The sequence below is a fragment of the Struthio camelus genome, chromosome 1 (genome assembly GCF_040807025.1).
Source record: "Struthio camelus isolate bStrCam1 chromosome 1, bStrCam1.hap1, whole genome shotgun sequence".
NCBI lineage: Eukaryota > Metazoa > Chordata > Aves > Struthioniformes > Struthionidae > Struthio > Struthio camelus.
In genome coordinates, this window is record NC_090942.1 from 152,186,892 (window position 1) to 152,209,861 (window position 22,970).

General features: G+C 44.6%; 1 protein-coding gene and 1 long non-coding RNA gene across 5 annotated transcripts in view; one reads left to right on the forward strand and one right to left on the reverse strand.

The window, feature by feature from the left end:
- Window positions 1-19,983, forward strand: part of NPAS2 (neuronal PAS domain protein 2) — a 108,023-nt gene extending 88,040 nt beyond the window's left edge. For 2 of the 4 annotated variants that reach the window (XM_068924569.1, XM_068924548.1), the window contains 9 exons: window positions 288-429; window positions 1,120-1,226; window positions 1,398-1,490; window positions 7,635-7,781; window positions 13,671-13,865; window positions 14,785-14,951; window positions 15,386-15,478; window positions 17,129-17,315; window positions 18,500-19,983. In XM_068924569.1, coding sequence (XP_068780670.1) covers window positions 288-429; window positions 1,120-1,226; window positions 1,398-1,490; window positions 7,635-7,781; window positions 13,671-13,865; window positions 14,785-14,951; window positions 15,386-15,478; window positions 17,129-17,315; window positions 18,500-18,688 — 1,320 coding nt within the window. In that variant the 3' untranslated portion in view covers window positions 18,689-19,983. The remainder of the gene's footprint in view (window positions 1-287; window positions 430-1,119; window positions 1,227-1,397; window positions 1,491-7,634; window positions 7,782-13,670; window positions 13,866-14,784; window positions 14,952-15,385; window positions 15,479-17,128; window positions 17,316-18,499) is intronic. The other 2 variants (XM_068924558.1, XM_068924577.1) reach the window with 2 other exon arrangements.
- LOC138064027 (uncharacterized) lies at window positions 18,457-22,939 on the reverse strand. The gene is made up of 3 exons (XR_011137240.1): window positions 22,451-22,939; window positions 20,389-20,574; window positions 18,457-19,102 (listed from the first exon to the last, which is right to left on the reverse strand). It is a non-coding gene; the product is annotated as an uncharacterized lncRNA (long non-coding RNA).
- Between the last annotated feature and the right edge of the window lie 31 nt (window positions 22,940-22,970).

Below are 22,970 nucleotides of genomic sequence, written 5' to 3' on the forward strand. Positions count from 1 at the left end.
AAGAAAGATTCAGCAGAACATGTCAAAGCACAAAATGACTATGGCAGTAGCTTGCTACTTCTTTCCACCTCAGTAAAACTCACGAGAAAATGAACCAGTAAAATGCTGTTTGTAAAGAACATTGACGTTTGGGCCTAGGTCTTCTGCTGGCCTACTGGGGAATAGTTCTGCTCAAATCATTTTAGGCTAGCCGAAGAAGTGGCTCTGCAAGAATTACCAGATGTTTGACGAAACATTTTTACTCTGACAGATAATTTAGTTATTCCTTTCTTTTTTTTTTGTTTTAGGATAGTGGCTCCAGCTTGGATCCTGAACAGCACTTTAATGCACTCGATATTGGTGCCTCAATCCTCAGTGCTAGTCGGACACCCTCAGTATCATCCAGGAGCTCACCAAAGTCCTCCCACACACCGAAGTCGGACCCTGCATGTGAGTGGCATTTCTGGGTTACTGCATTATTCTAAATTTAGCCAAGTTACAGAATGTGTTTCTGTATACTGTAATGGTTTTTTATGAGGTATCAGTGATATGTGTTTGTCACCCACAGTGAAGTACATAATCTGAAATTACAACATACATGAGGGAAGGTGCTGGTGCAACCATCCATACACTGGAGAACGGGTAGTGGGACTAGCCATGCTGTTTAGCTATATTATGAAGATGAAGACTTCTCTCTTCAGTCTCAGTATAAGCAGTGAGAGGTCCGTCCTGACTTACATGAGCAATAACAGCCTGTGGGTGACATTCTTTGGGTCTAGATTCAGGATGCGCCAGCCATGACGTCGGCCCACCTTATGTACTCTTTCTGCTCTCTGGTCTGGAAGAAAAGCTCATGCGCTAACCTCATATAAAGTTCCAGCTGTTTTAAAACCAGTTTTGAGTCCTTTTGCTCTATTCATGGGAGCACAAACTCATAATCTATCTCATTGACTTTCGTCTTTGCCCAGACCCTCCCTCTCGGTTTGATTTTACTGCTGTTGAAGTCAACAGGGAAAGCCTTGACTCCAGCTAGAATTTAGCCAGGCCACACATCACCTCTAGCCTTGTCTAGAAGTAGTCAGGATTTAAAATGGCCATGATTTTTCAGTTTGTGAGAATTCACTGATACCTTTCTTACAGCTACACCGACAAAGCTGACTGCAGAGCCCAACACTCCTTTGCAAAGAACTCCTAGCACGCAGCAGGATTTGTCTGTGCATAGACTCAGTCAGCCTACTGCTCTTCAGGTAACTTTACACACAGTCATCAAAACAGGCAGAAGATGTAAAGTATGTGCCACATATGCAGCTTAGCAAGTAAACAAGACTTATGCAGAGGCCAGGGCATTAGAAGGAATCTAACATTTAAAGGAGCCAAACTTACAAATTAAGTTTTGTTTTGTTTTGTTTTTAACCTAGGCTTCTTTGCCTTCTCAGCCTCCATGTGAGCTTCTCCCACAGCAGTTGCTGCCCCAAGCAACTTTGCCAAATCAGCCTGCACCTCTGGCACAGGTTAGTTGGGGACTTGGAAATGGAATAGGTCACTTAACTATTTCCTGATATTTTCTCCCTTCATCTACTGAATAAATTAATAGAGCCCAAGGCTTTTAGGGCTTTTAGGCTATCTCTTTGGTAGCTAAAATCCAAAAATCCACCAGCTCTCAAACTCTTTAAATATTGTCGAGTGTCATCTGAATTGTATACTCGTGTGTTCAAACATACATTTATATGCAGACACTCACAGCAGAAGCACAGGTGCAGGTCTGTTCAAATACACACCCACATCTCTGCCACAGGAGGACAAAAAACAACGAGATGGAAAAACGGTTTTCAACCCTGCCTCTGCAGAATCAGGTCCCTTCAAAATCAAGGTCCCGATGAGAACTAAAAAACAAAAACAAAGACAGACCATTAATCCTCCTGAAAACCCCTGTTTGGCTGAGCTGATGCAGAATTAACCTGCAGTAAAAGACCCATGAGTTCAACAAGACTCATTTTGAGAGATTGCCCGTAAAAACAAGGGTGCTGCTAGGAGCAGTCCTCCGCTGGAGTCTATTAACCCACATCTCGAAAGCAGGTGGTGGCCCAAAAAGTCTTCCCCAGGTTTCACTGGCAGTGGATTTCGAAGGACAAATATGTTTGCATCGCACTGTTTCTGTCCTGTGACGATGCTGTGACAATATCCTGCCATCCTATAATTTGGGAGGTGACAGAGGCCTGGACCTGGGTGTCTTCTACCATTTGTACCCTGTGCTCCCTTGTTGCTCTTCCTGTAACAAATAAAACATATAAAGTCCGGAGGATCCCAGCTATAAAATCACAAATTCTCTTTTATCTTTTATGTTTAACATTCTTTTCACAACTCCACACCAGCCTGCAATGAAGAAACAGAGTATCAATTATCTGCTCTGAGCATTCATTTTCTTTTGCACATATTCTTCTCCACTATTCATTAATGCATTTCGAAACATCAATTAGTTTGTTTATATGAACCTGTGCATGTTTTGCTCGGCTGTTTTCTACTCCCCTTTCTTCTCTATCAAAACTCATTCTGGAGAGACGCTTTTCGGTTGTTTACTGAAAGCTCGGTTTGACAGTCTTACTGGCATTACTGTTCGGTTTCTTCTCAGCCAAATCAGAGTATTTTTCAGTGGCACAGCCAGCAGTTCCGTCTCTTTGGACTGGCTAATTTTTGGGAAAGCGAACAGGGCTGAACCAAGTCTGACTAAATACGCAGTCCTCAGGCGATCACCTTTTTGCGTGGCAGCAAGGCTCAGTCAATCACAGCAGTGCCCCTAGAGAAGCTCAGGCAGACGCTTCCCTTATTGCGAAGCGTGAAAATAGCACCAGAGGATCTTGCAGCTCAGGTTGCCGAGGCTCATGCTTCATACAAGACGTTCCTGGAAAAGGCAGTAAGTCTCCACAGATTTGGGTGATTTTCATAAACTATTAATTTCTGTCTGTACTTGCCACCTTAAAATAATAAACATGCCAGCCTACAGCAGCATAATCCATTATTTAGAAAGACAAGAAAAAGATTCATCCTGTGTGCCTACAGCACTAAGTGAATGAGTGATGAAATCTAGGTATGCATTCTTTCCACCATTACCTCGATATGCTAGTTGATTATTCCTCAGCAGTTTAGCAGCGGAGCAAGAGCTCATTATTTTTAGAACCACGACATCTACTCCTCTACCACAAGTATGCCAGAATCACTACTGAATTATTCCCGTATCATTTTACTGTGTGTCTGTTTGAAAGAAAGCTGCACCTCTGCTACAGACCACAACATTTCTGGCACTGGATCGCCTTTTCCCCCAAATGCAAATGCAATTTAGACCAAATATCCTTTCGTGCTGACAAAATCTTGTCACGGACCCCAGTGGAACCGGCGCTCAGGCTGAGGTCAGTCATTTTGCAGTAAACCTAGAAGCGAACGTTTCAGAAGTTGCTACCTGCCGGCTTTCTGCTGCTCACCCTGTACTGAAGTTTACAGGTGGTGGAAGCTGCTAAAACGAAGTTTTCTGAGTGTGTGCATGCAGGGCCAAGGCACTGTTACGGGAGTCCTTCCAAGGGCTCGTCTGCAGGAGCCCGACCATCCAGCTAAGGGGCAGCAGCAAGGGAAGGACGTTGTAAGCAGCCACAACTGCATCTGCAGCAAACAGCTAGCTCAAGCCTTAGGCGCCACCTGCTTGAACTTTGATTAGTTTTATTTCAAGCAAATGCTCTCTTATTTTTGTCGCTGCCTAAATACAGTGTTCGATTCGGGCTTGCTGATTTGTCTGAATGAGCCCTAAAGCACAGTGCTAGGTGCTGCTTGAACGTAAATGGTTTACTTTAAACCAAGCGCTCCCTATTAACATATTTGTTTGTTTGTCTTGCTCATTGTAATAAATTAAAATCCCTTACAACACAGCAGGTGTTGACGACTGAATGAAAATTAGTACTAATAATTCTGCTTGGGAATAGGCCGGTGTCATTCAGAAGGCAGAAAGAACGAGCAGGTTCTTCAGTGAGCAGCAAAACGAATGACACCTGGTTTCCTAAGGACTGCATCTTGCGGCTGGACTTTCAGTGCCTTGCAAGGCTGGCGCATGGTCCCAGCCTTTCCCTCAGGAGAGGAACTAGCGGGTCCCTCTCTTTTTTGCTCAGCTACAGCTTTCATGGAAATAACAGCATCTTGGTGTTTTTGAGTCTCTCATGAACCCGGTGCATGTCTCAAGGATTGGAAGTTGGAAGGCAGGAGGAAATTAGAGCTTCATTTCTTTTAGGAAACCATACTAAAAAATGAATAGGGTCTATTTCCTTTACCCAGCGACCTATTTTCGTGATACTTATAGGAACATAATGCCGTTGAGGCTCCTATCTTTTTGTTCAAAGCGTTTGCAATGGGCCGGTGGGCTCAAAGCTGGCGGGGGCGCATGGTGGCAGACGCACGGGCGGCAGCTCTTCTCCGCCGGCTTCAGCCACCCGGTACCCCGCGCTGGCAGCCCGGGGCTGCCTGCACAGCCGGCGAGAGGAGCGCGCCCGCCCCGGGCACCGCTCCCCTCCGCCATCATCTGAGGCGTCCGCGCTGGCCGGGGTGGATCACATCCCAGAAGTGCCTTTCTCTCTCCATGGGCCTTGATCAAACAGGTGACGCTCTGCAATGCTAGATACCCCGCAGGTTTTGTCTTGCATGTTTGGCTGTATCCGTAGGGCTATAACGTGCCCTCTTCTGAGGACCAGAGGAAGTCTGTAAATACCAAAGTGAGATGAATAGTAACTTTATCCGATGCTAACGATAGAATTAAAGCTGCGTAGTGTTTGCTGTGGAACAACTTGAGTTAAGCTCTTCAATTTATTACACAATTACACATTTCTTCCCTAATTAGTTGAGCAGTTAATGATCTTGAGATAAACACTCCCTGCTGCAGGTCAGCTGCTGTTAGCATCTCACTGTATGGGGGGAAAACAATGGAAGCGTTTTGTCAGACAGGTCATTGTTAGAGTTACCACCTAATTTTGTTTTCAAAGTGGGAAAGGGAAAAAGAAAAAAAAAGAAAGAAAAGGAGAAAGTTTCTTGTCTTCTTCCTCAATGGCTTTCATTCTAGCAGGCCAGCTAACTACTGTTGTTAGGTTGTTAATACAAAAAGCACATGAAAAGAAAATAAAAAGAAAATACTAGAAACGTATGTTAAATCTGAGAATGTGCTGAAAAAAATAATATGGAATAATAATTTAAAGTCAATGGCAATATTTTTTGTTGCAGCTTTGCAAAGCAAATTCAAATCTAAAACTAGTGCTTGCACATCAAGATTGTTTCTTATTAAAGTATGAAATGATTATAAAAATATTTCTCCTAAACTTCTTTATATTTCTTATTTGAAGAAAATCAGGTTCCTTTCCCAAAGCATCTTAAAGGAGTTCACACACCTGGACTGTTTCAATGATAAATTTACCCTTGGCAAGCCAGGTAGTTTAAAACGAAACTTTTGCCTAAAACTGGTTTTCCTTCCTTTCTGATAAAGACCCTTTTTTAAAGAGATAAGAGAAGTCCTCAGGAACAGAATTAATATAGAGAGAATTAGGTTCCAAGATTTGGCTTTAAAAAAAAAAAAAAAAAAAACCCTTCTGTATAGACCCACGTTAAAGCAGGAATTAGCCGTGTCTAAGCTGATCAAGCCCTTGCTCCGTGGCGCAATTCCACCCGGAAAAGCAGGGTGCCCAGGAGTCTGCCGAAACTCTGAGCCAGGCTTGACTTCCCCTTGGAGTCATTTATCTTCCTTCCCAAGCATCGGAGCTTTCCACTCGCCCGTTAGCCAAGTTAATACTTTATACACGGAGCACGAGAAGAGCCAGCACTAGCTCCCACTTCTCCCCTTTACCACCAATTAGAAATAACACAGACGTCCCTTCGGGAGTTTCGACACCATTTTTCTGCTCCGGGAGAGGCTCCCGGGAGGTTGCCAATGACGGCGCTGTCGTTTAAAGGCAAAAGCAGCGGGACAGCAGCGCCCGAGGCAAAGCGCCCCGGTTAAGCCCTGGGGCGGCTCACGGGAGCTGCCAGCCTTCGCAGGCTTCGCCTTCGGCATCGGCGAGGGCTCCCCGGGCCTCCCCTAGCGAGCGAACGTGCCGCCTGAGCCATCCTCCGGCTGCGAACCGGGCTGGCAGCTAGACCACCCCTCGGCCTTGCCGAAGGAGGAAACCGCAGACAACTGCTCTGAGCAGCGACCTCTTGGACGTCGCTGGAAAGCCGCCCTCCACCTCCGTAAATATTAAAAAAAAACAAAAACAAAAAAGACCCAGCGCTCTAAAGTTGTCTTCCTTTCTCTCCTGAGGGACATTTACATGGAGACTTCAGCTGCTTGCTGGAGGGAATGTGACGGGACTTTCAGCCGTTTGGCTGTTTTACAGCAAAGCAGTTAGCTGAGACAAATCTGACCTGTCACATCTAGATTTCTCCAAGTGCCCGGAAATTCATTAAACTGTACAATGTTGCTAGCACCAGAGCACTCCTTAATTCCCTCCTTGCCACCGTTTTTGTTTTCCTGTTCAAAAAAAAGTGAAAGCCAGAAACGGTGTAAGCGAGCGCGGCTCCACCAAGCAGGAAGGCTCCAGCAACTTGCATCGTTTTTGCCCGCCAGCACAGGGCCCCAAAAAAAGCCACAGGAACAACGCACCGTTTTCAAGTCATCGCAAGATTTTTTATTTTTCACCTGGATGCTCAGAGCGCTGCACGTTTTCAGAGAGATGTGGGATGGCCCGATTATGGAAAAGCTTGCTGATTTTTCAAAGTGCTACGCTGTAGGATTTTTCCCAAAGTGGGTTTTTTTTTACTTTTAGAGTGGGAACTCATGCAAAGCAGCTACTCCAAAGCCAGTTAAAGTAATAATTAACTTTGATAGACTTTAAATCATACCCTGAAACACCAAATAAAACTAGAAATTTATGACCGTGTTAGTCCCCCCAGGTGCTTATTGAATGATTCTATTTTATGCTAGGTATTGCTGCTATTGGCTGTTTCACTTTCTTCTTGACCCTCATTAGCGATCTCCGTTTTATATAATTATTTAGAATAGCCTTTTTCCTACTGAGCTTCACCATTCGTTTTATGTCATGTATAAAAATAAAGTAATGAGTATTTCTTGTAGTCTGACTACTGTTCAGCTGTAAAAATCTAGAAAATATTTACTGTGGTGAACCATTGTAGGATGATATAATAAGTAATCAGCAGAACAAATCATTGCAGAACTGCTATTTCTCTGTGGGAAAAGGGAACTGTTAGTAGAACTTTTTGAAATATATGGTTATGCCGTGCTAAGGGCTCCAAGCTATAGGCAAGTAGTAATGCGCTCCTTTGTCATCTAATTAATATGCTCTTGATGATAGTTTAAAGTTGCGGACTCTCAAAAATAGTCGCTCTGATGATTCACTAACAGAACAGGGTCAGTTGTGAGCAGATCACTATAACTGAGGCAATTTAACATACGTGTGTAAAATTAAAAATGGAAAAGATTTATCTCTGCCTAGATGTTAGTATATTATAAGCACACATTTTATTCATTTGATTGTGTTTTATAATCAAAAGACCAATAACTTCTTACAGAAGTTATAGTAGTATTGAGGTCTGTCCATATCATAATGGTTCATTTTTTTTCTTTTTTTTTGGTTAAGTTCTCGGCACAGTTTAGTATGTTCCAGACCATCAAGGACCAGCTCGAACAAAGAACTCGGATCCTGCAGGCCAACATTCGGTGGCAGCAAGAGGAACTGCAGAAAATACAGGAGCAGCTCTGCTTGGTCCAGGACTCCAGTGTACAGGTGAGGTGGTGGTGGAAGGGGTGCAGTGAAGCATCTTCTCGCCTGGCATTCAATAGGGTTGGCAACTTCAATTTAGATGCAGAGTCCAGGAAATCCAGACATGAGAAAACTAACTCCTCTGAATGAGGATATTGCCTTCTGAGAGCCTCTTGAGAAACCTACACTGAGAAAGATTGAGGTCTCTGGAAGAAGAAGAGGAAGAAATATCTCAACCATGGTGCAAAGAAATTAGTTTGTTCACAGTAGTACTTCATCTACTGAGTCTTCAGACTGAGCAGCTGTAATAGCGAAGTGTTTAAGCTCAGACTCAGCAATGATCATGTTTCTCTAGTTCATTAGCTTCCATTCAGTGCTTGCTTCAAACCCGAATTACTAGTCCTCACTGTCACATCTGTCCAGCTCCTCCTTGGCCAGTAGCCCTGTGCTTCTCCTGCTCACCCTCCCCAAGGGTTCATCTCTTCCGTTCGTTCCCTGCTTCCTGACCCAGCCCCAGCTTGGATATAGACCACAAGAGACGACTTTCCTTGTCATATTAAAACAAACAGACTAACAAAATCAAAAACTCTGCTGTTGTTGATTTGTGTAGACCAGGAAGGCCAACACTTCTGTCTGAGTTTGTCCTTCCCTGGACCAACTTAAGCCATTAGGGTCAAGCTAACTGAACCTGCTATTCCTGTGTTTTTGATACACTTCCTACACAGAGCTGGAATTCACGAAGTACAGTATCTGCTTCGTACTGCTGTTTATGCCTGATGCACTTCATAAATAATATCAAATTCAATTTGGTACATCTCAAGTTTCACTTAATGACAAATGGAGAAATCACCCAGTTTTATGGAAGTTTTCTAAAACCACAGTTATTACCGCTATGTTCCTGTAATTTAACTAGGAGTATCAAGTTAAATGACCCTTGCTAGAAATGCTGCTTTGGGGACCCACTGTGAATATTGTACTAGCAAGATTTTTTACAAGCAAACTCTATCACAGAAATGAATGTCCCAAAGAACATTTTAAGCACAGTATAAAAACCTGGGACTTGCTGAAGTTAGTGGGGATTTTGCTCCTGACTTCCACAGAAATAGAAGCTCACCTATAATCAGCATCTGTGAAATGCAGCTCACATATTAAAACAATTTGGGATTGTAGGCTTAGGCAATTAAGGAGTCCGTGAAGCCAAATTAGAAACTTTGCCACCTAAGTCGCTGCATATGCGGTGCTAATAATACGACAACAATGACGGGTCTCAAAATCGGGACTCTCTGTTCCTGGTACCATACAAACATTTAGGTAGGTTTATTATCAGTGTATTTCTTCTATTGGTTCTGCACTGACTTTGATTAAAGGGAAAGGAAAGTCTCTTTGCAATTAACTGGCCTTTCAGTTCAGAATCATGTCATATGTTTGAAGGCTATTATTATGATTACGAATATCAAGAGACACGATATTCTCACTTCTTCTCTTTTTAATTGGGAAAAAAACCATTACTCTCTCCTGGTGAAGTCGCCAATATTCATATGCACTGATCCATTTCTTTTGCATAATTCAGGCAAAAGTGGAAGATCAGAGCACCTTCTAATATGCAGGGAATGGATTTTACTTTTACTTAGCAATCTTCCATACGCACTGTGGAGTGTTTAATAACCCAAAGACTGTGGGACAGATTCTCTCATCTACGCTCTGGGGCACTCAAGCAGAGAGAAGGAGAGGCCCGTGGCAAGTAGTTCTGCACCAGCCGTCCCCTTCCGACTGCTGTAGCTCTTGAGTTACAGCACTCACGTGATGCCTTCTTCCCCATGAAGAACGACTGAGGTTGGACCAAGGGGAATATTTTTTCCAAACACTACAAGTTGTCTGATGTTAGCACTGACCATTTCGCAGCTCATTACAGATGCAGAACTGGGGGGAACTGGAGGGTAGCTTGGAGAAGCAGGGGTTGCCATATCTGCCTGGAGGGGCACAGCTGCATTGGGAGAGCCAGTATTTGTAGTCTGAGTGCCTTTCGGTCTCTTCCAAACAATCAGACAAAGCAATGGGATGTGAGTGGTCACACTGACTTATGACCAGGACCTTTTCCTTCTCCAGCTTTCTCTAGATTAAAAAAATAAATTACTGTGCTGTTAAAGGGACAAAGCAGGATGAGGAATTAGGTTTATCTTATTCAAACCAACAGGGTGATTTAAAACAAAGCCTCATATTTTTGTATACAGCACTTTGGTTACTCACAAGCAGTCAGGAGTAAACTGTTAAATCAGAAATCTAACCATGTGCTTTGCCATACAGCTTTCATCATTCATGGAGCCAGATGTCTGAAGACGTTGGCCTGTGTCTATTATCAAATCCACAGAGCGTAGTACCAAAGAGAGGAGCATTACCATCAAGTATATTTCTGATCTCTTTAATATTCCACATGGAGAACGCGACCGTGATAGCTGGAAGCATGGGGGAGTGCCAAAGGCTCTCTGAAAAGGGGGACCTTTCCTGCAGTTTTCCCTCATTAGCTGTTTTATTAGCGTCCCTTTCACACAGAAGGGTGTAGGTAGCTCTGTGGAGAACTGAGCCTGATTTCCATTTCCTTCAAACTGTAGTACAGGAGTCTCCCAAGAAATACTTTCCCAACTGGACAGATGCTGAGCGCAGTAGTCGGCATTAGTAACTATTTCCATGAGCCTTGCGTGATGAAAGACGAAACCAGCAGGAGGGTTGTGCGGCTTGAACAAAACTGTTCAAAAACCCATTAAATCCCTGTTACTGCTCTTCCTGACAAATGAAAGTATTAGGGACAGGAGCAGCAAATGTAACCTCAGAAGTCTGAAGGCTGCTGTGCCTGTTGCCGATTTGAGCAGCCTAGCTAATGAACAGTGGATGGAAAGGAAGGCAGAAGGGCTGAGCCTGACCAGCTTGCAAGAACTGCAAATGAGACCATCCGTAGCCACCCATAATTCGCAAACCCGTCTCCCTTGCAAGTCAGTGAATCTGAGATCGACAGTACTCCTACTTTTTATCTTTACATTTTTTATACAGAGTCTTGATATCTGTATGATGAACCTGAAGGTTGTGAGACCCTGCTTATCCAAAGAATGGGTAGAGTCAAACAGCCACTTTTCTCTCGATGTCTTGCCAGCACAATCCGTCCGTTAGCTGCAGGGACCATCTACCCTGGAATGAGGGGGCAGCAGTGTTAGAGTGTCCCTTCTCTCTCTCTTGCTGCTTTGCTGAGCATCTTAGCAAGCTGGCCAATTAAAAAATATTTTTAAGATGCTTCACTGACCTTGTGGTACGGAAAATCAGCCATGAGACATGTCATCATCCACAGTGCAGTTACGGGGCTGCTAATTTATCTACTTGATTTGCTCAGACTGGGAAAAGTTTGTTTCTTGTGAGGTTTCTGTTGTTGTTTAAAGCTGTAGCATTTCAGCGTTTCAGATTAATTGAGGCAGGACTACCACAACAGATATTTTAGGGAGAAACAGTCATAAGTGTTGTACAAATGAAGTATGTTCTTACTTTTTATGCTTAACTAGCAGGTAGAAATTCCACTCTTCCGATCCTCTCTTGGGTTGAGCCCTGTTTTGATGAGGCATCTTGAGTCTTCCTGGTCTGCAGAGACACAGGCTAAATGGCACCACTGCTTCTTGTCCTGAGCTTGTTTTTCCAGGGCATTTATGTTTCAGTGGTGATAATGTTGCTTTGGCCATTATTAGGCAACAGAGTGTGTCTCTAGGTATGCCTCTCAGGCTATGAACACGTTAAAAAAAAAAAAGTTTACTGTGAAGAACCGGGTTGTAAATTTATAGTTTGTTAGCTGCCAACCATGAACTGTGCACATTCCTATCCAGTGGCACACTCTGATAATTGCAAAGTAGGCTTTTCTGCTTTCTTTGAAGGATAAGCTACTTTGCCTTCATCGCAAAGTAAAGCATGAACACAGGCAGTTCCCTGCAGAGTAAGTAATTTGCTATAAATTCACACCCTGCCTACCATTTGCATTGATAGGTATTGAATTTGCATTGGATGAACTTAGTATCTCTCAGCGCTGTGCACCACGTACAGGGAAGACCCTTAAGGTACTGCTTTTAAAGGTCTTAATTTGTGGTGATGGTGCCAGTAACAGTGGGCTCACATTCCACATCCCGTTTTTGAAACGCACCACTTGCTTTACTTGTTCTGAATTTTATATCAAACAAATGGTCACTAATTCCATCGTTGGAGCTAACCAAATAAGTTCATTTCCTAAGCATGTCCAAAGCTCAGTTTGTAATGAGAGAAAATAAACAAGAAAATGAATTTTCATAATTTCTATCTGTGATTTATTCATAATAAGACCTATTTATTTGGCAGAAGTTGCGAGACCATCTGTCTTTCTGATATGTAATGGCTCCAAACTCGGTGAGCAATGCTTTTAGAAGAAAACACTCAGAGCTAGTTTCAGACCTGCTGTGAACAGCCACAACTCTGTTACCTGACCCATTTATTTATATCAGACATCGTCAAGGCGCTGTTAGCCTATAGCACCTGAAACAAGCCGTTGCTGTAGGATCATTAACATTTTCATTAATTGCCCCCCTCTCTCAAATGATTAACGTAAGCTTTGTCTGTACCTTTTTTCTGAGTAAAACTTGGCACACAAAAGGCATTGAAAATTTAACATATTTAAATATAAACTCTGTTTTAAAAGCTAGATAAATAAGCACAAATATGATGGCTCAACCCATACTTATGCAAATGAAGAGCAACTGTGTCAGGTCTTTGGAGAAAGGTATGTTTTTTTCCCGAAAGAAATTGCAGGGGACATGATAGTTTAGGGAATTGTTAATATAGCAATAAGCTGCAGAAAGGTGTACTAATTACTGGGCGTACCTCAGATGTACTGCTGGGCATGAGACTGATGGATGCATAATGAAGAGAGTAATTGTGATTCTGATTTCATTAAAACCATAAGTAGCTCCACTTAAATTAACGGCGATGCACACATGTAGTAGTGCCGGGGGATCAGAGTCACACCCAAGAACGCCTTCAGCTACCGGGGAAGCGTACCTTCCTAGAGTCCTTGGCAGCATGAGGACATCCGACGAGGTTTGATATATTGCAAGGAGAGTTTGTAGCATAAATAATTTATAAAAAGATGCCTTTATATGGCAATAAAAAAATGAATAGTCCATAGAAAAAGAAAAAAAAAATCCAAAGCCTTTTAACTTTTAAAGAAGAAAGTCTCACTTTGCAACGCAAAACACTGTATCGTTTGCAGAAATACTAACAGAGGGGCTGTTAGTTCCTCTGCATGAGCCAAATGCATAGACGACCACCAGATGACAGTTACCTGACTGGAAATCACACAGATGACAGTGACTGCCTGTTTACGTATCTTCTCAATGATAAGGACTATGCAGCATGGACAACTCAAGCCTGCCTGTGACCTAATTAACAAAATTCAACAGCCCAGCTGCGTATAGGGTGTTGAATTTTCAGAGACAAATTCAAAAGAGGCCATGGCTGAAAGGCAGGCTGATGTTGCTGAAGGGGGAAATGAAAGGATTGAAAAGACAGGGAATGACTGTTCTCTCTGGAGAGGATGCCCCAGAACGCCGTGACTGTACAGTGAATCGCTGTTACAAGGGCTGTGCCTGCCCTGCGGAGAGAGGACTTTTACCTTCAGGATGCATTTCATGAGTAATGAGCATGCTTTCAGAAGAAAAAAGAAAGAAAACAAAGACAGCAGAACCGTTAATGTAAGCAGGATACGTGATTTCCAATTAACAGTAAATTTATAGTTAATTCAGAACTGTGATAACTTTGTTTTAAAACCTATCTTTGGATTTATCTCTGTCGCCATCATTATCTGTACCTAGATAGCTGGGAGATGTGAATAAAACCTTCCCCTTTCTTTTCCAGATGTTCTTACAGCAGCCAACGGTGTCCCTGAGCTTTAGCAATATTCAACAGCCAGAGCCACAACAGCTACAGCAGAGGCCAGGGGTCATTTCTCAGCAGCAGCTTGTTCCCAGTCCTCAACTTCAAGGGCAAATTGCATCTTCACAAACAGCGAACCAGCAAGTACTGAGAGAAGCCAGTGTGATAGCGAGCCAGGTAATCATTTCTTTTGAACAGAGAAACATTTATATGGAAAGAGGACACTGAGTTGTTGTTATTAAACAAGCAAGTAAAATCATATCAGTTCCGTAAGTAAGACTGTCTTTGCCTTTCCTTCCCAACTCTCTATATAAAGGGACACTATATAAAGGGTCTGCCTACAGCATTTACTTTACCTTAAATCCCTTTTATAAGATCCTGGCCAAGAGTGTGACTGGAGCAGCTGTTTCAGCTTTAAAACTGAGCAGGGGGAGCATGCAAAAGGTGTGGATGACCTATTTTTCTTCAGTTGGTCGTGCAAGAAATCTGACTGACCACACTGTGAGCCAGCAATACGTGTGTCAGCAGTGTGACCTCTCAGAATAAGCTTTAGCCCTGCCCGGAAGGGTGGCTCACTCTCTGAAGCCAATTAGTTCTTGACCAGAGGCCACCGACACAGCTAAACCTGCAGCAACGCGCTGGCACATTGGTGGACTACACGGAAATTGGTCTGAGTCTCCCAAGTTGTCAGTGTAGCAGACTCCCGCACAGAGAAATAAAGTTCACCTCCAGTTACTAATAACTGAGACCTGTGAAAAGCTCGGAGTACTTTGGCACAGGTATTTTTTTCCTCGTATCGCAGATTTCCCAGGCTTTCCAACCTCCGATCTTCCACCCGACTGCTGCACCTCCTCCCTCCTTGTCAAAACACTTAGCTCCTATTTTCTGTTACCGGAGTGTGCAGCGAACACAGTCGCACCATTCCCGGCAGACCCCTCAGCTGTAGCTTTTAACCTCCTACATACCTGCAGGATAATGGCTCTATCAAAATAAAATGTGGATCTGTATCATAAAGAGCAAAAAAAAAAAAAAAAAAACACTATAAATTTTTTTTTCCCTTCAATAAGGTTTATTCCCATCGCTGGGATTTTTGCAGGGCCCCAAGGCGGCGAGGAGCGCGGAGCCGGCGCCGGGCGGCGGCCGCCCGCCCCGCAGCGCGCCGCCGCCGTTCGCCACCGCGGCGCCCCCTGGCGCCCTGCCGCGGGGCAGCACCCCCGGCCCCGCCGCCGCCGCCGCCGCCTGCGGCCACGACCAGCAGCTCAGGTAGGGCCCCGCCGCCACCCGCGACCGGCCGCCCTGCGGGTCCCCTGCGTGGGGGACGGAGCGGGGCCGGGCCTTGGCGAAACTCCGTAGCCCCTCGCACTAGACCCGAGAACCGAGGGATTAATCGCCTGATAGTCAGGAAGCTTCACACGCGCGCGCCTTTCCCGCCGCAAACGTCGCCCTCCTGAATTCCCAGCGCCCGGCATCTCGGCCAGGCACCCAGATTGGTGGGGAAACGGACCGCGCTGCCCCAGGCGCCCGCGGGTCTGGCGGCGCGCAGCACGCGTCCGTCACTGCTGGGAGCTGAGGTTCAATTTCTACCTCTCTGGCTTGTGCCCTGCCTGCCAAAGCATCCCCTCGCGGTTTCCGAAAAGTGTCATGCGTGCGGTCCTTCTGTTACAGCAATATCGCTTTTTCTTTTTCCCATGCACAAGACTGTTGCTCAGCCAGCCTATTCAGCCAATGATGCCTGGGTCCTGTAATGCAAGACACCCTTCCGACCTCAGCATGGCTGGATCCCAGGCTAAGTATGTGGCTTGTCAAAGATGAAACACCAGAGTCGCTTTTGAGGGGAAACAGCCTTCATTAATAAGATGATAAAGCAATTATAAATATCGGGAACGTGCGAAACCTGGCTTCCAGTGACAGAGCGAGCCTTTCCACGTCTGGTCCCATCAGTAACGATTACGGAGAGGAACACAACGTGCCGGTGGCATTTTAGCGAGCCAACGCTGGGGCAATTTTTCTCCCTCACACAGCGCACACTTGGGCGCTGGAATTTCCGACCCACCGAGGCAAATGTGAGCGAGAAATTCAGTACCGACCCAACGGAAACAACCAGGGCCAAGCGAGCTCTTCCCCTCTGCCCAGTGCGACGCTAGTGTAACTGCCGCGGAGCTATGCCTCATCTGCAGCAGGAAAACCGAAAGAGCAAACAGGCCCCTGCCCCTGAGCACTCTCTGAAGAAGCTGCTAAATGAACCCCCGTAGGTGTTTCTCTCCTCAAAACTTGGAGGAAGGAAGCAGGAAACAACAGGCAGAAAATGCTTTTTTTTTGGCGGGGGCTGGGGAGGGTTCCTTGTACATAATTGGGAGCTGTCACTGTAATGTGGCAACTAGCTCTATACCATTACTTTCAAACTGAAGCCTCAGGAATGTAGGTAGTCAGTATTTTTTTAAGCAACACGATTGCTATTCCAATATTATTTTCAGTCAAAATTTTCTACTTTGAATATAAATACAGCGTTTTAGATCTGCTTTTAAGCATCTAAATAAAAGAGATCTGATTTTCAAATATACATCTCCCAATCCATGTATTCTGCCTGACTCACAGGACCCTTTTAGGAGCTCATATCCTATATAAGTACCTAAATTTTAGCATTTTTGTCTGAGCCCTAATTTTGAGCAGCTGTCTAGCAAAAACGCACCACACTATGATCTCATCAACCATTACAGGATAAACAGAATTAGGCTGGGCTGGCAACAGCTCCATTGTGGTTTTGCCCAAAGCCTCCCATAAAACAACAAGTATTTAAGTTTTGCTGCGCAAAAGCAGACCGGCGAGAGGAACTGAGTATTTTGTTTCTGGCCCATCCCTTATTCTAGAGGGCAGAATCTATGTTTCTTCTGTTCCTATAATGTGGCTGACAGCTATAGGAATTGCTGACTAGACTTGGCCATTTGTACAGGAGCAGCTTAAAAAGTAATCAACCCTACCCATCTTTCTGCAAGAGATTACTACCCCCAGCGGCAGTGGTATGGGAGTGCAGGCAGCAGAAAAGGAGGTGTATTTACTTCTCCGCTATTGCAGTTCAGAGCTCAGCATATTAATATAAAATCAAAGGCCATTTGCTTTAATGAGCCTGTCATGTGAACGCAGTGGCTGGAGAGAAGATATGCCTGAACCAGGATCTTCAGTAAACCTAAAAAGAGGTCGAGACATTGAGGTGAGACATATTCTGTCCTCCATGTCCCGTACCACCAATATTCATGCACAGCGTTAAGCAGAACAGCTGCCAAAGCTGATGCGGTCTTTCAGGTTAACAGGCCTATGCATTGGAATCCTTATATTAAGAATGATTTATTAAGAACAGGGATGTCCACCCCTGTATCCTCAGACAAGACCTTTGCTTCCTACAGTTTATCCTTGATTGCTTTACCTCTTTCTTTCTTTCTTAGATATTCTCAAAACCAACAAATGTTTCAAAGTCTGGAGGTGCAGACTTCCAGCAGCAGCTCTCCAATCGTTCTGATGGGACAAGCAGTGTTAAACCAAGGGTTCTCCACTACCCCTCCTTCCCAGCCATCCTCTCTGCCACCTATGCAACTCCAGCACCAACAGCATCAGCAGCAACACTACCTGCAGGTAGGGTAGGTCGAGGAGGACAACGTACAAAGCCCACGCGCAGAGTAACAGGGCAAATGGGCTGCGCCAATGGGGTCTGCTCACGCCCTTGCAAGCCAGTGGAAGCTTTGCCACGAGTTTCAGTGGGAGCCTGATCCTGCCAGAGATGGCTATTTCAAAGATAGGAAATGTGCAAGACACTGATACTGTGTCATGTAGCAATACAGCAAGGGAGCAGTGAGAACAGTCAGACTATTTCAAAGGAAATTACTAATCCTGTACATTGGGAACATAATCAGATTATCCTGGATGCATTTGAAGTGTATTTCTAGACTCAGAAAATTGCTGCCTTAGGATGTGTTCTGTACTCTTTATTCAGTATAAATTTTGCTTAGTTTACAAGTGCATCGACATAAAATGAGATCTGGATCAGATATCTGGATCCCTTCAATAAATTAACATATTTCCTCATCTCCACAAGGCAAAGAAGATAAATTGGAGCAGATCGCCTGGAAGAACCAGGTGAACTGAAGATGCAAAAATACTTTTTTTTTTTGGCTAACTCAACACACACTGATGGGGGAAGGGAGGAAAGAGGTATCTCTGTATTAACGCAGAAGGAGATGAATTGAACCTATAAAACCTGATCACAAACCCACTGGGATCACTGAAAGAGTATCATCAACCTCAAATGATTAAACTGCTGTTATTGTGAGGGAATCCTTATTATAGCTGAGAGTTAATTCAATAACTATGGCAGATTTCATTCCCAATAAAAGCATCTGCAAAACTCACATTAACTTCAACGCTAAGAGTTTACTGCTGTAAACGCACAAAAAGAAGGGACCTCATGAGGTACACTAGGATACCTCGTCATTTCTGTGTCACTTCTATCATCTGTGTCATTTGTGACGTGTTTGCCCAGCCTGTTCTTAAACAGGCTTTTCCAGCAACAGATAACCTGAAAATCCTAGGCAGCCCATTCCTATTAGAAAACCTTTCTCAATGCCTAATTGTAATATTCTTTGCCGCAACTTAAGCCCATTCCATCTAGTATTAGGTAAGCTAACCCCATGCCAAACACACAGCCTCAGAAATAACAGCCAGCAACCTGGCAATATTTTTAAGTGCCCTGTACATTGAGGACGAAGAGCTTTAATCTGTGACAGAATCAAACCACACAATGAATTTTATTTTGTCTGTAGGTGCAAACAGCAAGTTCTTTGCACAATGAGCAACCCGATTCTTTGCTCCTGCCATCCTACTCGCCACAGCAAGGAAATATGGGGTATCATCAGACACAGCAGCAGCAGCAGCAGCAGCAGCAGCAACTAACATCAAGAAGAAGCAATAGCTTATCAGAATCATCAAATTTATCACAGCCACTGCGATAAGAGTCCCACCAGCACAATCAATGCACGATTAGCTTTAACCAATGGGCACACGGGGCAGACGAGAATGACTCTGTACTTACTGCTTTGGCTTTTGCACAAGCATTTGTTTCAAAGCTCCATGTCAAGAGTAGGCCCCAGAGTGCAGACTGCCACAGACAGCACTCATTCAAGGCATGTCGGATTCAGTTTGCACTGTCTCGTGAGTACAGTATGTACTGTCAGAGCGAAATAAAAAGGAACACGATCCTGTGCAAACTCCATCATCGATGGGTGCACAGAAGAGGAAGATCAATCGTCGCGCGTCACTCTAAAAGTGACCTGGCAATTCAAAAAGACTGTGCACAGACACATGAGGTACTTGGCCTTCACTGTTTCAGTTCTACTTTTGTGTATGAAAAGCACTGCGTCAAAGGTCTATTGAGGAGAGAACAAGAGATTATTTTTATTATGATTATTGTTATTATTTTGCACAACTGCACAGAGGACAAAACCTAGGCACTTTCTGTAAAGAGAAGTTTGTTTCCTTATTCTTGTGGCCAAATTAGCACATCCAATGGAGAAGAAAGCCGTTACTGGTGAAGATACTCTACAGTTCATAACCCTCGATTTAGAATCTGAACAGTATTATGCAGCTTACCCTACCTGTTCATCATGACTAAAAACAAAAAAAACACTGGACTGTTTTCTCTGTGAATTGCGATTGCAAGGGAGAACTCAAATTATAAGCACAATCATGCAACTCTCCAATAATACAACATGGAACCTTCTTCACACTGAATAACTCACCCAAAACAAGTCTCTGAGAAATATGCACTGTGTTTTGGCCCATTGACTCGGGATGCTGCAGACTATTACGTATCTCTTTCATCATAACATTTAGGATTGAATTTTCCTTTGGGGGGGGGGGGGGGAAAGAAATGCACTTTTCGCTTTTTTTGTATGTTTTCTGTTGATATGTTTCTAAGAAAGATTTTATGTAATTATTAAATACAAAGTAGTGTATTGTACAGCTGTTGTAATAATGACCTATTTCTATATAAAATAAAATTATATGGAATTATGTGGAAATTATTTTGTATATGAAATATCAACTCATTTCACAAGTATAAAGATTGTGCTTGTGCTTTTTTGTGAGTGGATATTTTGTAATAAACTAATGAACTAGAAATGTTTTTGTGGAGGGAACTACTGTTTCATGCTATATACCACTCAAATTATTATTTTTTTTCCATTTAATGATGGACAGTTGTCTTTATTTGTAGAATAAAATAAAATAGCCACAAGGCTTTATTGCAGGACTTGTACACATTTTCCTATGGCTGTTCAACTATGTCATTCACTTTAGATTTTTAATATTGGCTGCAGCCTTGCAAGATGTTTGGCATCAAGTTAAGGAAAACATGTATTATTCTATGGGATCTTTGTTATATCACAGACAATACGAATGATCGTTTAAGAAGCTATATTAGCTGCTAGCCAAGACAGCTTGTTCCTCCCTAGTTCACTTAAAGCTTTAAAGACCACAAGCCAGCCCTGTACTTCCAACCGACCAGTTTCAGATTAGGGCAAAACATAGGGCCCAAGAGGCAGCTAGAAGAGTGGTTTGACCCAGCATATACCAGGGCTCTGATCCATGTCCACTAAGCAACGGCGTCAGTGTTTTAAGACACCACCGTCCTGAGTTGTTTCGCGGTACATACCTGCTGGAGTTGCTAACATGCCCACACCACGGTCTCATTTCCACTTTGGCATAGTTGCGCAGACTCTTTTTCACATTAAATTTCGATTGACTACCAGATGGAGCAGCTAACGTACGTCTGCTTTCACTCTGCTGACTCCGTTGCAGGAAGGAGCAGCAACCTCCAGCAGAGAAGCAGGGTGGATACCTGGGAATAGTTCACATCTTAATCCACCACAGCAAGATTCAAAGGGGGATGTCCCTCAGAGCCGCCTAGGGCAGCTCGCAGCTGCCTGAGCTAGCATTAGCACCACGGGAGCACAAAGCCTGCTGGTGAGAGGCCTTCCCACACCGCTAGACCAAGGGTCATGTCACAGGGGCCCACGGGTTCAGCTCAGGTTTCTGTGCAATAGCAGAACAATGGACAGAACTGGGCTAGGGGCTGGAAATGGTAAAACTCTCAGAAAAAAAACCAAAAAGGTTCACTTGTCACGAGTTCTGAAAAAACACCTGAAAAAGCTAACAACCTCCTGCAGAAAACCTGCTGGCAAAGTGACCCTGCTGCTTCTGCAGCAAGGCAAGCTGGGAGCACTCACTGATGCACAGGGATTTCAGTCACAGAATCACAGAATCGTTTAGGTTGGAAGGGACCTCTAGAGATCATCTAGTCCAACCTCCCTGCTCCAGCAGGGACCTCTAGAGCATATTGCCCAGGATCACATCCAGACGGGTTTTGAATATCTCCAGGGAAGGAGACTCCACTACCTCTCAGTCCACACAATCCCTTCATTTTATTGTATTGAAGAAAGACGAGGGAAGCAAGTGTCTGGTCTCTAAGAAAGTCTTTTTACCTCCAACTTTAGGCACCAGTCTTAGCTATCTGAGTTCATCTGCTTATCTCCAAGTTCTTACATTCAATGAAGCAAGAGTGACCCCAGCAGATGAAAATTAGAGAGCTAAACCCCTACCTCAGATATACTTTCACTCGAAGTCTGAAGGAGCCTCTTCATTAACTATAGACAAAACCTAATGGAGGCTGGTCAGCTAAGCTGGAGGCCTAACTTCATGAATACCATCTGCTCCTGTAAGGACTTATTCTGGGAAAGGGGGGAGGAATGCATTATGTTTGTAGGCTAAAAAGTTAATGCAGGAAAGAGCTAATGAAGGAACATGAGCATCTCAGAGGAAATACCTGCGGAAGTAACACTTGATGGATCTCAATTACTATGATGGAAGTCACAGGAAGAGAAAATTGCCTTGAGAAACTGTCTTACTGTCAGGGACAGTCATAACGCACCCACATCTGTCCTGATTTCCAGTGAGTATGCCGAAACCAAGCTCAACCTTAGAGCAAACACTTGTCTAAAATCAGCACTACTGTAAGTAACTAATAGGAAGAAGCTATACAGAGCACAGGGCTGTCTTCCAATAAGCTAGCTTATTATATTGTTGGGAAGGATACAGAGCACTTGTGAGAGAAGATTTAGGTCAATATCTACTTTGTCATGCTCTGTCTCATTTCTCCTCTGCACACTTATTTTGCTTTTGGATTGCTGCACTTGTTCCCTGTTGCATGCGTATGGAATGCCAGTCCTCTTTCACAGAGCTGCGCTGTTCTAGTTTATTATAGCTGAGATATGGCTTATTGTTTCCATGTAATCATTCAGTTCAGGTTATTTTTCAAGGCATTCAGCCAAGCAGGGCAGTTATTGCAGACTACTGCCCTGTGCTGGGATACGTAAGTTTTTCCTCTGTTCAGATTTGCAACTTTTATTCCTCAGACAATGTCTGCTAGATGTAAAAATCCTCAAGCCACGCTCCCTATGCGATGCAACGCACAGCCTGAAAGACTCCTAAAAGATAGCGAGTAGGTAAGGAGCTGCTCGAAGTCGCTGGGGTCAAACGCAGAAAGGAGGCAGGTTCCTCACGTGTGAGGGGGCGCCTTCCTTCAAGATGGAAAGTGCTGTGAATCCTTTCCTGCAACAAGTCTCACAAGTACAACCAAACAGCGAACAGGCCAGCGCGCTTGGTGTATTCACCGTGATTATGTGTGTTCAGAGCATACATGTAAGAGCAGCTCCTACCTGTAAGACTGACAGCCCCCTCATTTTGTTTACAAAATCCACCTCTGCCTTGAGCTAGGGCCCCAAGCATCTCACCGGCCGACACGTCAGGCGTCAGTACTTGAGGGCCTGCGGGGGCTGCTACTTCTGGTGCCGGCAGCCGGCGAAAAAGAAACGTATGGCCTCGAGGACGGGGTAGAGGATCTGGGCTATTCCGGGCCCTAGGGGCTGGCCCTTTCCTCAGCGAGGCTGCTGCTCCACGCCATACAGGCCGGCGGTCTCCTCGGACCGGGGCTGTCACGCCAACAGCACCGCCATGCTGCAGCTCCGCCCTGGGCCTGCGCCCGCCGCGGGGCAGCCCCGACTTGCTCAGGGCCTTCGGACCGGGCAGACGCGGCGACACCCGGCCCCGGGAGACGACTGGGCTCCCTCCCGGCGGCAGCCCGCCCTGTCTGCCGACAGCCGCTGCCCTGCGGCCTCCTCCTCCTCCTCCTCCTCCTCCTCCTCCCCGGCCAGGCCCGGCCCTCTCGGCCCCCGTAGC